This window comes from Notechis scutatus, chromosome 1 (assembly GCF_049901735.1).
Source record: "Notechis scutatus isolate UNSWTSFEM ecotype Mainland chromosome 1, rNotScu1.2, whole genome shotgun sequence".
NCBI lineage: Eukaryota > Metazoa > Chordata > Lepidosauria > Squamata > Elapidae > Notechis > Notechis scutatus.
The window spans coordinates 200,937,727-200,952,536 of NC_142009.1; the positions used below are offsets into that span (position 1 = coordinate 200,937,727).

A 14,810-nucleotide genomic window follows, 5' to 3' on the forward strand; every position below is an offset into this window, starting at 1 on the left:
TATAAGCAAACAGAAACAAACCCCAAACAAGATAACTGCTGAAGTTTTTCCAGTCCTCAGCAGTAATTCCGTTATCTGTTTGGCAAACCTGAAGTGCCTATAAATCACAATGCCTCAGAGAATCTTCACAAGACTTTCTCTCCAACAAAACACTTTGTTTCTGGCAAATTTCTCAAGCCAATCCGTTTCCTTTTATCCCCTAAGGGGGCGTGTTAGTCTCATCAATTAATCATCGGCTCGACGCCTCCTTCCCAATTGAGATTGACGTCTCAATCTCTGTTTATTTCTCACATCAAGCCAGGATCCCTCAAATCCCTCCTCCTCTCCTGAAACCTCTCGCCCATTTTCCTGATTATCTGCCACCGGCTGCTGCACAATCAGAGAGGGAGAACTGGAGGAGGCAGAAGACTCTGTCAGCTCTAATAAATTAGGTTCGTCTCTCATAGCCAAGTCCACTTCCTCATCCTGGTTATCTTCGAAATCACTCAGCAATGCGGGCTCAAATTTCACTGCCAGATCCTCTTCACTCGAGCTCACATCTGCCAATGGAACAGATTCAAATCCTGGAGTCACAACACATATGTATTAGTGTACTAATGATATCTCCTATAAATCCTGTTGAATCTGAGTGGCATATAAATCCAAGAAGGAAGGAAGGAAGGAAGGAAGGAAGGAAGGAAGGAAGGAAGGAAGGAAGGAAGGAAGGAAGGAAGGAAGGAAGGAAGGTTGTTCCATCCAAATGAGAACTAAAATTGGACTATATTTCAGGCCTCTTTATTCCCTCCCTCTGCCATGCACTGGATAGCAAAAGGGGGACATATTTTTACCTCTTCTTGGTCAGGAATTCCTCCCATTCCTCTCCTCATTGCCAAATGAGCCATTCTCCAGATCATATTAGTTATACAAATATCTGTTATTCACTTGACTAGATCTTCAAAGTTAACTCTCAAGCACACCACAAAATTACCATGGTTGTCTGAACTTTTCTGAATAAGCACTAGGGGGGAGAGGTTTTTCATTTTATAGCTCCCTCCATCAGCAAGCTTATTAAAAATCCTATATCAATTATGTTGGAAATAAAGCATTTGGTCTCAGGCAGAAATATGACTCATGTGAGATAGGAAAGTAATAAATTTTCTTAGATTTCTAATATTTTTGTCAGGAAAAGAGGTTGGTATTCACAAAGTTGAAATTGCTGCTTTTGGTGTAAGGGAATAACTGGTACTGCATGGGCACCACCATTTTGTCCTATCTGCTCCTTTAGAAGGTTCATTCATTTGGACACCATAGTTTGGGTACTGGAGCAAGGCACTGATGATTTGATCAATAGTTAGTGGGGTTACAAAGACCTCTATAGCCACAGTTGGTCTCTAGAAGAAGGAATTCTTCCCATATTGAAGAGCAGTGTGTATTAGTCATTTGTATACCACTGTTTGTTCATTCTATATTTCAGATGAATTACAAAGCTAAACATGAAGCTGAAAAATCCAGATGTTCTATACCTCCAGATGCTCCTTTGTTTCTTCAGTCCAGAGTTAATGCTTACAATATCAGTGATGTGAGTATAATGGACAACTGCTCTTCTGACTCAATTTCTTAATAAATACTATTATTGCTACTATGATAATAGGCCGTGAATCTAAAATATTTGCAGTGAGATGTCTATTAGGCAGACACCAAATAAGCCTAGTTAAATGTTTTTTTGAATACATTGGATAGACTTTTGTAACCTAGAGTTACCATGGACAAGGACATCAAGCATGAAAAGAACCAATCTAATTAGCTATATTTAAAACAACACAAAGACCAAGATTTATTGATAGAGGATGAAATAAAATGAGAAAATGATATGATGACATAAGAAGGAAGAGAGAAAGCAGGATTTATCAACATGTCTAGGAATGTGTTGTGCGTATTTGACAGGAGAAACAATAGAAATAGAAATGATGTAGAAGAACGAAGTTGGGTTCTAAGGATCTCACAAGTACTTAGAACATGAGTGATTGTAAGCATAGGGATTACTAGAAAAGAGTCTGGGTAGTGAGTAGGAATGGGAAGTGAAGGACAGGGAGATAATGGTTTTATTTGTCCAGATGTTAGCTATAAGAAAATAATCATTATATGAAGATATGCATTTTCTTTATGTCTAAGTGTGTCTATATAGTTATATCTATATCCTTGTTGATAAATAGATATATTGATAGATGATAGATAGATAGATAGAAAGATAGATAGATAGATAAAGAAATATTCTAAATCTGTCCCATTAATATGGGATAGACTGCCAAGACAATCTGTACATATAGATTTATCTTAGAATGGACTCATTTTGTGAAAGTTCCAAATATGTAAAGACAATTCTTTTTCTTGATGGTATTTTATTGAAACCTAAAGAAAGTTAGAATTTATTGTTCAGTTGGTTAGAAATGACAATTGTTGCTCTTACCTTAAAGAATATTTTCATTTTGTCAATCAAATTGAGGTAGGGTTATAGATTAAAAAAAAAAAGATCTATCCTCCTGATTCCTAGTTCGGGTTGATCCACTTTATTTTCCTCTTCTTTCTTGGTTAGAATTGGTACAAGTATGATTGGGATCAATCGAAAGCAAAGAAGTTCGATATCAAAGTAGATTCCATCCCGATTCTGGCTGCTAAAGCAAAACAAAAAAATGCAAGTGATGTAAGTATGGCACAGAGTAGTAACACTTACCTGTAGATTTCAATTTGCATGCAAAGTTTGTAGCCTACGAAAATATTTTATTCCAATATCCTCCTGTAGGTTGAATACAAGAAAGCCTACGAAAAGAGCAAAGGGAAGCTTGTTGGAGCCTTGAGCGTCCAGGATGATCCCAAGATCTTACATTCTCTGAAAGTAGGAAAACTGCAAAATGATGTAAGTAAGCCCAAGATATGGTAAAATTGGGTGTGTGGCATGTTGGAACCTTTGTGATGATATAGCACAACCCCCCCCTTTTTTTGCTTCCTCTATTCCAGAGCTATAAAGCAAGAAAAATTAGTAGTGAAATAAGAATTCTCAAATCATTTTTGAAAATTATAATCTGCATCTCATAGTATTTTATTAGTAGCCAGTTAAGAAGACACATACCACATGCATCTTCAGTAACTTGCTAACATTTTTATGGCTCTTATAATCTTCTTTTATGACTATATCAAATTTCGGACCTTCCAATTTTGTAATGTATAATGTATAATTAATATAATTTATTCACAGGTATATTAAGTAGTGAATTGTCTGATGATACCAATAGAGCTGAATATCAGTAGCTCAGACTGGTAACAAAATATCTGCAAGCAAACAACTTTGCTCAGAGAGCAGCAAGGATTCCACAATTGTCTGATGAAAAAATATTTGAAATAGAATAACATTATGAGCCATGGTGGCTCAGTGGTTAGAATGCAATACCGCAGGCTACTTCTGCTGACTGCCAGCTGCCACCAGTTTGGCAGTTCGATTCCCACCGACTCAGTGTTCCATCCTTCCGGGGTCGGTAAAATGAGGAGCCAGATCGTTGGGGGCAATATGCTAACTCTGTAAACCACTTAGAGAGGCTGTAAAGCACTGTGAAGCGGTATATAAGTCTAAGTGCTATTGCTATTAATTCATCAACATCAACATGTTAAATCATCAATGACCTAAATGGGACATCCGTATTTGAAAGATGTCTAAATAGATGATTAATAGCAACTATTGTTAAACTGACTTAAAGTACAGTCACTGTTGCCATTAGAATTTATGATAGATTTCTCATAAACAACTTCAGGCCATTCTTGGAATTAACTTATTTGACCATACAGATCATGGGCTTAATCCAGATTACATGATTTTATTTTCTAGGTGATTAGGGCCCAATTCCCTTTTGGGTGTTTTTTTTTTAAATATTTGGTTGTTATTTTATATTTTATGTACTGAGCTTTTCTTTTATATAGTTATATATTTTTTAGTCTTAGTTTTATTGTATGCTGTCCAGAATCAAATTGTTTCAGTTGGGTGGCCTTACAAATGTATGCAAAAATAAATTAATACATAAAATATCTACTTATGTTTCCATTCCAATTATGGATTCAGAATGCAGATTTGGATGAAATCTTTTGGAATGCATTGTGATGTATATTTCAGGATGAAAGGGAAACAGAAGTGTGTAAATGGGAAGCCAGGCAGACACAGAAGGAACAACATTTGTAACATCATTTCCTATAACCCTTTTTCCATTTTTCCCATTCTTGCAGAGACTATATAGGGAACTATATGAAAAAGCAAAAGGAGTAAGCATTAACTATTGTGAGACGCCACAGTATCAGGTGGACAACGTTCTTAAGAACTTCAGTGGGGTAAGTGTGATGGACATGTCTCCTTTGCTTCTGCTCCAGACATAGTCTTATTTGGTTTGCTGCAACGTGTGACTGTGTTTCTCCACAGGTGAAATACAAGGAGCCTTATGTAACCAATGTCTTGGGCCGGTACATAGGCACTTTTGAGGACCCCTATCAAGCACATTGCATGAAGATTGAAGCTATGAAGAGTGATGTGAGTATGAATTGTACCTATTTTCCTTTATTTTTTCTTTCCTTTTTGTTCAGTTCATGGTGTTTATGATGTTTTATGGTGGTTCCTCTAGAAAAACTATAAGGCAGACTATGAAGACGAAAAGGCTAAATGCTATTTCCCTCAAACCATAACTCAAGAATATGAAGCCATGAAGAAACTGGACGTGTGCAAAGATGTAAGTCATTGTTACTGTGAGATTTTATATTTGTACATACAGTAGTCTGGAGTCTTTAAAAATTGTTTTTAAAAAGGTAAACTTTAATATTACAATGCTGATTTATGTTTCCTTGGATTGATCTTGACCTATGGCTGATTATGCACATGAGGGCTCTAGTTCCACATTCTTGCCCTCTGCAGAAATCCATCCACATAGTTTTCTTGGCATTAGAATGGAATTAACTATTTTTCTTAAACACCAGACATAATACTGAAAGACTTTTCCAATGTAAATTGGAAAGAATAGGTCACATGTGATGCCAAATCAGAATTTAAGAAACCACAGAACTGTTACAACAAAGTGGTACAGACTAGGGGTATTTTCCTTATAGTGTTCATTGATTCAAACACTTCTTCCTGAAGAGATCAGTCTGAAGCCTGGTAACAGATGCCTTTGTAGCATCATCTGGGCATCTTAATTTTTTTATGTTTTGGCAGGCCAACATTGGAGTTTGTAGTACACCTTGCATTATACTTGCTTCTCCAGTTTTGTTACTATTCCTCTATTACTGCGCTGAAATGTGGCTGTTCAGATATACACGTAGGATACATCTGGTGGTAAAGCAGACTGCAGTTGAGTTACTTACTGGAGGAGACTATCCTCAGTATAATCATCCATTTTCTGCTGTTTCAATGGCTTGAATGAGCTCTGTGCTGCAGAGTGAGCACACTATCTCTTTCTCCTTTTCCCCATTTTTAAAAATCCTGGCTTGTAGTATTGTTGCAATGTATCTAGAATAGATTGGTAGCCTCTCCAATACATGTGAGTTTGTAAAAGTCAATCATGGGTTAAAAATCCAAGGTTAAAAAAAAATATTTTGCTTTTGGAGGAACTCTTTACCGCAATTGCTGCCTGTCCACCATCTTGGCTTCTCCCCACATCTGCTGATTGTCTTTTAACGTAGTTTTTACTTGTGGTTATTGACTATTTTGGCATTTATTCATGTTTCTATTTTATATTTACATTTTTGTTATTCATTGCAGATGTTTTATATCTGTGTTTTCTGAATGTAAGCTACCACGAGCCCCTGTTGTTTGCAGCAGGAAACAAATACAACAAATATTGTCATGAAAGCTGATACATGCATGTATGAATGTTCTTCGTGCAAAGTGTTTGAAGGGGATATTTCACAAACGGATGCCTTCTAGACATGGTTATGGTTACTAAACCCTGAAGCTCAACATTGCCTGAGAGATATCGGCTGTGAAAGCCTATACTAGTGTAGTAAAATAAAGCATCTTTCTTAGGAGTACCAAAGTTGTTTTTTCAAGAGGCAACTGGACTTTCTGTTTTTTCTTTGAAGGGAAAACAATCACTTCATAAATACATGGCACAACATAGGAGAACAGACCCATGAGGACTAGATTCAGCAATCCATCTGCATTTAAAAGACAAAGGCCACTCTTTTGAAGACAGCAAAGTCCACATTTTGGACAGAGTGGACCGCTGGTTTGAAAGAAAGGTCAAAGAGGCCATCTTTGTCAAAATTGAGTGGTCCTATTTCAATAGAGGGGGAGGGATATGACATCATCTATCTCCAATCTACAACACAGTTTTTTCAATAATTCTAAGAAGGTTCCACACACATTTGCACCACTGATGACACAGATAAACCTCCAGGCGGTCTTAACCACTTGCTAAAAGAATGCAAATGACCAGCTGTCTGCAAGGAGTATAAATTCCATTCCCCGCCATCCAGTCAGAGCTGTAGAAGCTTCTTGGATGAGAAGTGAAACATCTTCAAAGAAAAACCAGAAAGTCCAGTTGCCTCTTGAAAAAGCGCCTTTTGGATAACCATGATCTGGGTGATTGAGAATCTCCATAAACACTTCCTTGGGAGTGTTAAGGTAGCCTTGACTTTTTCAAGGCTTCCTCATGTGCTTGAAAAACTGTCCTGGTTGTTTGCACACATGTGCATGACACTACCACTTCATTTTACAGACAACCCCTTCACAGGCAGACCTGCAGACCCTGAAGAAACAGATCTGGAAACATCTGTAAAGCCTTGCAAACAATTGGTGCTTTAGTCCACAGGTGTCAAACTTGTGTGACATATCACAACATTTTTCCCCCCTTTGTGGAGCTGAGGTGGGCGTGGCCTGCGGGGGCCACCAGTTTAACATCCCTGCTTTAGATTTTTGAAGTGAGAGGATTTGTTTCCAATATGTTGCATAGATTTACTAGTAGTAGGCTTCATCCTCAGCAGTGCAAATATAGGTTATAGCACTGTACGTGTGTGTAACAAGTATGGGACAATATGCTTCTATTCACATCTTTTCATTAAAATAGCAATATATATATATTTGATAATCAGAAGGCTTTAAGATTTCTAAACGGCAGTGGGTTTAGACATATTGTTGATGAATGAATGGACCATGTTTGTATGCTAGAATTTTTTTAAAAAATATTTTCTCGTAGATACTGAAAAGTAGAACTGTATTTTGATACATACTAAAATGTAAATGCAATTACCTTTTGTTTCCTCATTTTGTCTAGCATGCATACAAGAAACATCCTTATCAGACCAAGTTTACCCCTGTGACAGACTCACTGGTTATGGTACAAGCACAAATTAATTCCAAGCAGCTGAGTGATGTAAGTAACCTAGCAACTCTAACAAGGTCCCATCTGGCCTTATTTTGTAGATGCTTTCTCTTCTAGTTTCTATTCATGAAGTTGTAGCTTTATTACCTAACCGTTGAAAATGTTCCAGTTTATGATTTTCAAAACATACCATGCGATGAACACAACATTTTGAAGAATGTCAGAATGCCTCATTATTCTCTAGACCAAGGGTGGGCAATTAATTTTCCCACATGAGAAATGGGGATTCTTGTGAAGTGCCGAAACAATAAGGCCATGAAGATGTGTAGACATGCACACACAAACATACATAAATTTAAAAAAAAAAATAGCAGTCACCTTCAAAATAAAAACAATTCTTGTAGGCTTGGAAGGGAGAGCCAAAGGGTGGGATATGACTGAGGAGCCATAAAATGCCCCGGTCTGTTCTAGACAAGGGGTCTCCAACCTTGGCAACTCTAAGACTTGTGGACTTCAACTTCAGCCAGAGGAACTCTGGGAGTTGAAGTCCACAAGTCTTAAAGTTGCCAAGGTTAGAGACCCCTAGTCTAGACCATACCAATCCAGCCATCCTGAGGGTAATCCAAAAGCTCAATGTAAAGTTTATGGAAATGTGAAGCTGGATTATGCTGGGAACATCACAGATTACTTCTTGTTCCAGAAGATTTATTTCTGGAATTTTTTTGGATCATCTCTGGAACAACCAGATCCATAGTAGTAAAAAAATAATAATGGAATAGTTCAGTATTCCTTGGAATGTTTTGTTTTCAGACTTGTATATTTTTGTACATATTTAATACCAGAGCCAATGAAACAAGTAGCAATATAACTGGGAAAACAAGGGCTGAGCTTGTAATCAATCTGCAGGGATGTGTAGGTTGTTAGTGTTGCTTTAACACAGGAGATCTATTTTTGACATTGTTTTGTGGTAATGCTTCCTATTTTTAATTTTCAAAAGATGTATGTTATGAAAGCAGATGGGGATCTGTTATTGTTATGTTCATGAAAACCAAAGTCCAGTCATATCTTTATGTTGGCTGACATTGACACAGCCTTTCCTGAATTAACTGAACAGCGTAAACATACTTATTTACTTGACTTATACCGTGCCTTTCTATTATGATGGTTATTAAACTATAGTGGTATCTTGGTGCTTAACTGCTTTGAAACTCATCAAATTTGGTACTCAATGCATTTTGACATGGAAATTTTGTCTTGGTACTAATCATTTAACAGATTATCAGAGTTGGAAGGGACCTTGTAGGACATCTAGTCTCCCCAAGCGGGCAACCCTACACCAGTGGTTCCCAAACTTTTCCAGTCTATTGCCCCCTTGGTGCTACAAACTTATCCTTGGTGCCCCCACCCAGGGGTGGGATTCAAATTTCTGTGGGTGTGGCCTAATTTGAGGGTGTGGCTTGCTGGTCATGTGACTGGCTGGCCGTGGCTTGCTGGTCACATGACCGGTAGGTGTGGTTTGGTGGTCATGTGACTGGGTGGGCATGGCCAGCTGATTGGCACACTCGACATGCAAGTGGTCCTCACTTAATGGCGAGTTGCTTAGCAAGTGTTCTAATATACGACTGGCCTCCCCAGAGCTACTTGAGCCTGTTTTGGAGTTTTGACAGCCATGCGCACAAATACACACACATTCCCTTCTAACCCTGCTGGAGCAGGTCATTGGACTAGATTTTTTGTTTGGTATTCAATGCACAAGCTAGAATTTGTTGGTATTAGGCTGCCTTGTGACTCACTACATCATTCTGTATGGAAAAAATTGTTTTTGGTACTCATCAGCCTCCCAGAAACAACTAAGGATGAGTACTGAGAGGTACCACTGTGCAGAAACTGAATTTACTTTAAATGGTTTTGGATTTCCCTCTTATTTTGCACAGGCATTAATTGTTTGGTACTCATGCTAGCATGCTTAGGATGCTAGCAAAAATACTTTTTAAATGGATTTCTCGTTTTATATTCCCTCCAAATGATAACTTTTAAATGTGATTTTCATTTTATATTTCAGTTGAACTACAAAGCCAAACACGAAGCTGAGAAAAACAGATGTTCTATCCCTCCAGATGCTCCCTTATTCCTCCAATCCAAAGTCAATGCCTACAACATCAGTGATGTAAGAATCTTATGAATGATACTTTCACAGCTAAATAAAACCAAGCTACTGAGGAGAATCATAATGCTATTCATGATAGTGAGGACAATAAGGCATAAAACAGGATATATTTGATTGTCAGGTAACACCTGCCAGGAAGATTAGTTTAGAGGCAGAGAACTTAGATCACCACTTAGATTTTCTTCATAATCAGTTGTCATCACCTCTAGTTAGTTTGGTGAGTGGCTTCAGCTTTGCGGAAAGGCCAATGATGAATTAAGAAATTAGATACTAAAGAGGAAGAATGATGAACAGAAGGCAATGAAGAAGAGATAAAAGAAAAGGATCAAAATAGATATTTAGGATAGCCTATAGGTGCTGGCAAGAAGAAACATGCTAGGGAAAGAGACTGTTGAGGTTCTAGGAGGCTATGAAGACCAAGAAAGCACAGCAAATGTTAGTGTGTATGTGTTTGCTCTTATGTGAGAGTTGACTGACAGAGACTCACCTGAAAAACCTCATTTAATAAATGTTTAATTATTTACTATGGATAAAAAACCCATTTGTTCTACAGACTGCTTTCCAGCTTTGAAAAAAGATTCTTTAGGGTACATGGAGTCCAATGAAGAGCTTCATTCTAGACTGATGTTCTGAAATTAGAATTTACATTGTTTGGATCATATCTTTGACAGCCCTTGCAATATAAAGTAATGTTAATCTCATAAAGGGACTACTTTATACAAATTCTACATATTTGATGAGTGGATGTTAAAGAGCTTGAAATCTTGTGGATCAAAAGATTAGTAAAAAGAATATTCTATTCTGTTATTTTACTCATTATTCTACTCTGTTATTCTGTTAGTCTACTCATAATAACATGCACATTGAAATAGTTATGCATATAGAAAATCTAGAATGGTAATAAGATATGGAATGGTGTATAAAAGTGAGCATGAATTTGAATTTATGTCTGTACAAAGAGATGTAATCCGGGATCAAGCTGCTTTCAAAAAAGAAGTTTTATGTTTTTATGTTTTGTGTTTGGTCTGTATGTTTGTTTTTTAAAAATTAATAAAAATTTGGGGGGAAATAGTTATGCAGTTATAGGGTTATCCACTCCCTAAGATAAATATATTGATTATATAGAATACATTTTGGATGTTATGTCATGACTTGTTCATGTATTTTTCTCTTCTCCCTTGGGTTAGAATTGGTATAAGTATGACTGGGATCAATCAAAAGCAAATAAATTTGACATCAAGATGGATGCCATTCCAATTCTAGCTGCAAAAGCGAAGCAAAAAATTGCAAGTAATGTAAGTGTTACACAGAAAATAAGGTAGATCTTGGATTGTTTTACATTTGCAGCCAGGTTTTTAGAATACCAAAGTACATTATTATCTTGTGACCATACAGGTTGAATACAAAAAGGGTTATGAACAGAGCAAAGGCAAGTTAATTGGAGCTCTGAGTATTGAAGATGATCCCAAGATGATACATTGCCAAAAAGTGGCCAAGCAACAGAGTGATGTAAGTACAGATAAACCAAATAATATGTGGTTTGTTGATGATATGCTGCATTCTCTGAAAAATGTTGATTTATCTAGATATAAAACCTTTCTCAGAAGATATTTCTTTAGAGTTTCCCTTTAGGTGAAGTTTACATTCAGTGAATTCTTAATAAAGAACCACTGATCTCTAATTTTTGAAAACACAATGAGCAAGTCCAGAGTGTTAAATCCTCTGATGGGAAATAATAATAATACACCCTTTGAGGAAAGTAGGTTATCATAATTGCCTAACAAAATGATCAGGAAATGCAAATGTTAATAAAAATAATACTTGGGCTATTAACCTGAATGCTTATGAAGTACAAAAAGTAAGTGAATCTTAGGTTATTAGTAGATGCACCACATTTTTAGCATAAGTTGGGCATATATTCAGAAGTGCATGTAACTGTTGACAGTGGCTTATTTGAAAGTCAACATAACCCCAACCTAGCCTGTTTCTTGCTATGACTGTAGTCATTTCAGAAGACCTACTCATGTTGCAGAGAAAGGATTCTTTAAATAAACTGTGCCTGCTTTTTGGATATTGTAGAGGGATTATTACCCACATTTTACAAAGATCTGTTTTTTTTCCCCAACTCCAAATGGTAAATTACTTGTATTAATTGTATCATAGCTGCTCTATAAAAAAGATTATGAAGCATCAAAGACCATATACACAGCACCACTGGATATGATTCCTGTTGTACAAGCAAAGAAAGCTCAGGCGATCGTCAGTGATATAGACTACAGGCATCGGATCCATAATTACTCCTATCCTCCTGATAGTATTAATGTGGAGCGGGCCAGGAAGGCTAATGCTATACTAAGTGATGTAAGTAGCAATGTTTGTTCAAACCTAGCATTGTTGAAGAATACTTCATACAGAAAAGAGGAATGGCAGTGTATTTCCATAGCAATAGCACTTAGACTTATATACCACTTCATAATGGTTTACAGCCCTTTCTAAGCAGTTTACAGAGTCAGCCTATTGCCCCCAACAATCTTACCGACCTTGGAAAGATGGAAGGCTGAATCAACCCTGAACCTGGTGAGATTCAAACTGCTAAATTTCAGGCAGTCAGCAGTCAACAGAAGTAGCCTGCAGTACTGCATCCTAACCACTGCGCCACCGTGGCTCTGGAATAAGCCTTTTCCAGAGTTTGACTACTGGAGCAGGAAGAAACCCAATTGAGGATTCTCTATTTTGGCTTTCCCTAACTGCTGTCCTCCAGGTTTGTTGGGAATATAAGTCCCAGACAACTGTTGGACATGTCTACCCTTAAAATCTAAGTTGGCCATCAGCTGTCTTGAAATTATGCTTACCTGTAATTATCCATACAGCATCAGTTAAAGAAGAATGATTTAAAATATTAAAATGTTGACTGGTGAGTATTTGTGAAAAAGAGAATAGATTTAAAGACTGAAAAGAAATTCTGCATCTGAAAGGAATAATAGGTAGCTGCTATCTAGGACTGTACAGTACAAAGATTAAATTCAAAGATTTGATTCAAATGCTGTTCAGTGAAATGTCCAAATCAAATTGACTTTTTAAATCAGTTTGATTATTCAGGCTGAATCGCTTAGTCAAATAAAGTATATTTGAATCAGTTCAATGATTATGAATGTTCCATGCCTGCACTGAAGCTATTTTTCTGAAGAAGTTCAGAAACTCAGGTCAGTTTGATCGCATGTTTGAGTCAAGTTGATAAACAGATTTGAGTTCTGAACCCAATAATTGATTTGAATTAGATTGAGGGTGTTCCATACATCCCTGCTTTCAATGTTTCCATCTTTAAAAACTTGTGTTCAGTATAATTTTCAATAAATGTTTCTTGGGATATAAAATAGAATTGAAGGTTTAAATCTATAAAACATTTTGTAGCTTGTTTAACAGAGATAATATCTATTTGCAATATCCTATTGTTTGTAAAGGATGATCTGGAATTCAGAGAGCTTTTAAAAATATTATACTATTCCTGCCCATGAAGTCCTAACTATTACACAGAGCCAAGTGTTGCTTTCAAACTGAGTTCAGCTTCTAGTGATTATACAGAAAAGTTCTTATCCCAGGATATGTTTCTTTAAAAATGTCTTAGTATTGCCTACAGGTCTGGTTTTTCCAGATGGACCTTATAGATCAAGCACCTTTCAAAGCTGATTCTGCTTTCATTTAGGTAGTGCTACTGTTTAATGAAACATATCACACCAGTTTTGGAATAATTTAATCATTTTGCTTTTGGCAATAACATTATCATCCTAATTTTAATTCATGAATTATAGTTTCTGTTGGCTACCTTTTAAAAGAATGTTCCATCTACACCAGGGGTGTCAAACTCATGTTATCACGGTGGTGTCACGTGACATATTGTGACTCCCCCCCCTTTGCTAAAACAGGCGTGGGCATGGCCAGCACATGACACATCCATCTCGTGGGCTGTGAGTTTGGCAGCCCTGATCTACATATAGGACAGCTCGAATAAACTGTCACATGAACCCAAAGGCAAAAATTTCCCATTTTAAAACTCATTATGGTCTTTTCCAGAATGAATATAAAGCTGATTACAACAGTTGGATGAAAGGATGTGGTTGGATACCTTATGGATCCCTGGATGCAGAAACAGCAAAAAGAACTTCAGGATACGTAAGCGAGGTAAGTAAAAAAAGCCCGAGTTGTTTCAGGTTAGGTATAGTATTCATTTTTTTTTCTTTTAACAACTCTGAAACCCCTCTTGTATTGGGGTAGAGTTGGGGTGACTAAAGGAAGCTGAGTGTTTACTGGCCGGATTCTCTTCCTGATGCCTATGCAGAGTTCGCAGCAGATATTTTCTCTTTGCGCCCAAATAGAAAAACATCTGTTGCTACCTAGAATTGAACTCTTAACCTCCTGAGTGTGAGGAGGGAGTCTACACCTTTAGGCCATTGCAGCGCTTACTGGGCTTCTCCATATTTAATTATAGCTAAATGGGGAAAAATCAGATACCCTAAATGGAGCTATACACTGAATCCCCAGTCTAATCAATAACCCTCTCACTTATAACATGTTTTGCCCACTGTTTTTCAACCCAGTTACCCAATACTTGCACATTTTTAAAGAAGACTCACATCAATGCAATTCCAGCAGTTACACTCAACCAGAAGGCAGATTTGTAGACTTAAGACAATGTTCTGATACAACTAAAATTTAGAATATTGTAACCCATAACCTTCAGGTCATATCTGTTAGAAAAGTGGGTTTGTTGTATAATTTCAGTAACAAGATTATGGATTTCAAGAATATAAGCAAGTCATTCAGTATCAGTGGCACCTCATCCTGGATTGATAAATCCAAGGGAGGACCTTCCAACCAAGTATTTTTGTAGAAGACTTCCTGAGAGCAACAAAGGATGACATGGTCCTCTTCTGACTCCTGGACCATCATAAATGCAACATGTCCTTGTATTTTTCTGCTTCAATTAAAAACCTCTGTTTTCTAATCAGAATTGACTTAATCCCTGTTTAAGAGCAGATGGTCTCCAGCAAGTCATGCTGATCTAGCAGCAACTCCAGGTTTGATTGGCTGCAGGATCTATCATTGTACCTTCCCTCCTACAGTTGCAAGCTTTAGCTGCTTGCCTTTTGGGTTCTCTGATGGTGGGCAGTTGTTGGTTTTTACAGTCATCTTGTATTGAAAAATGCAAAAAGGCCCATAAAGTGCATAAAAGATTATTAATCCTAGAAGATCATTCTTCAGTCACCTCTTATATCTCCCTATGGACACCCTTTTGCTTTATGCCCAGGCTGGGTGAT

At 37.2% G+C, this 14,810-nt stretch overlaps 1 protein-coding gene across 50 annotated transcripts in view; it reads left to right on the top strand.

Moving 5' to 3' along the window:
• Positions 1–14,810, top strand: part of NEB (nebulin) — a 235,737-nt gene that overhangs the window by 37,314 nt on the left and 183,613 nt on the right. For all 50 annotated transcript variants that reach the window (XM_087949995.1, XM_087949996.1, XM_087949997.1 and 47 more), the window contains exons 32-43: positions 1,454–1,558; positions 2,573–2,680; positions 2,780–2,893; positions 4,249–4,350; positions 4,439–4,546; positions 4,638–4,742; positions 7,281–7,379; positions 9,391–9,495; positions 10,683–10,790; positions 10,891–11,004; positions 11,659–11,856; positions 13,567–13,674. In XM_087949995.1, the coding sequence (XP_087806121.1) occupies positions 1,454–1,558; positions 2,573–2,680; positions 2,780–2,893; positions 4,249–4,350; positions 4,439–4,546; positions 4,638–4,742; positions 7,281–7,379; positions 9,391–9,495; positions 10,683–10,790; positions 10,891–11,004; positions 11,659–11,856; positions 13,567–13,674 (1,374 nt within the window). The remainder of the gene's footprint in view (positions 1–1,453; positions 1,559–2,572; positions 2,681–2,779; positions 2,894–4,248; positions 4,351–4,438; positions 4,547–4,637; positions 4,743–7,280; positions 7,380–9,390; positions 9,496–10,682; positions 10,791–10,890; positions 11,005–11,658; positions 11,857–13,566; positions 13,675–14,810) is intronic.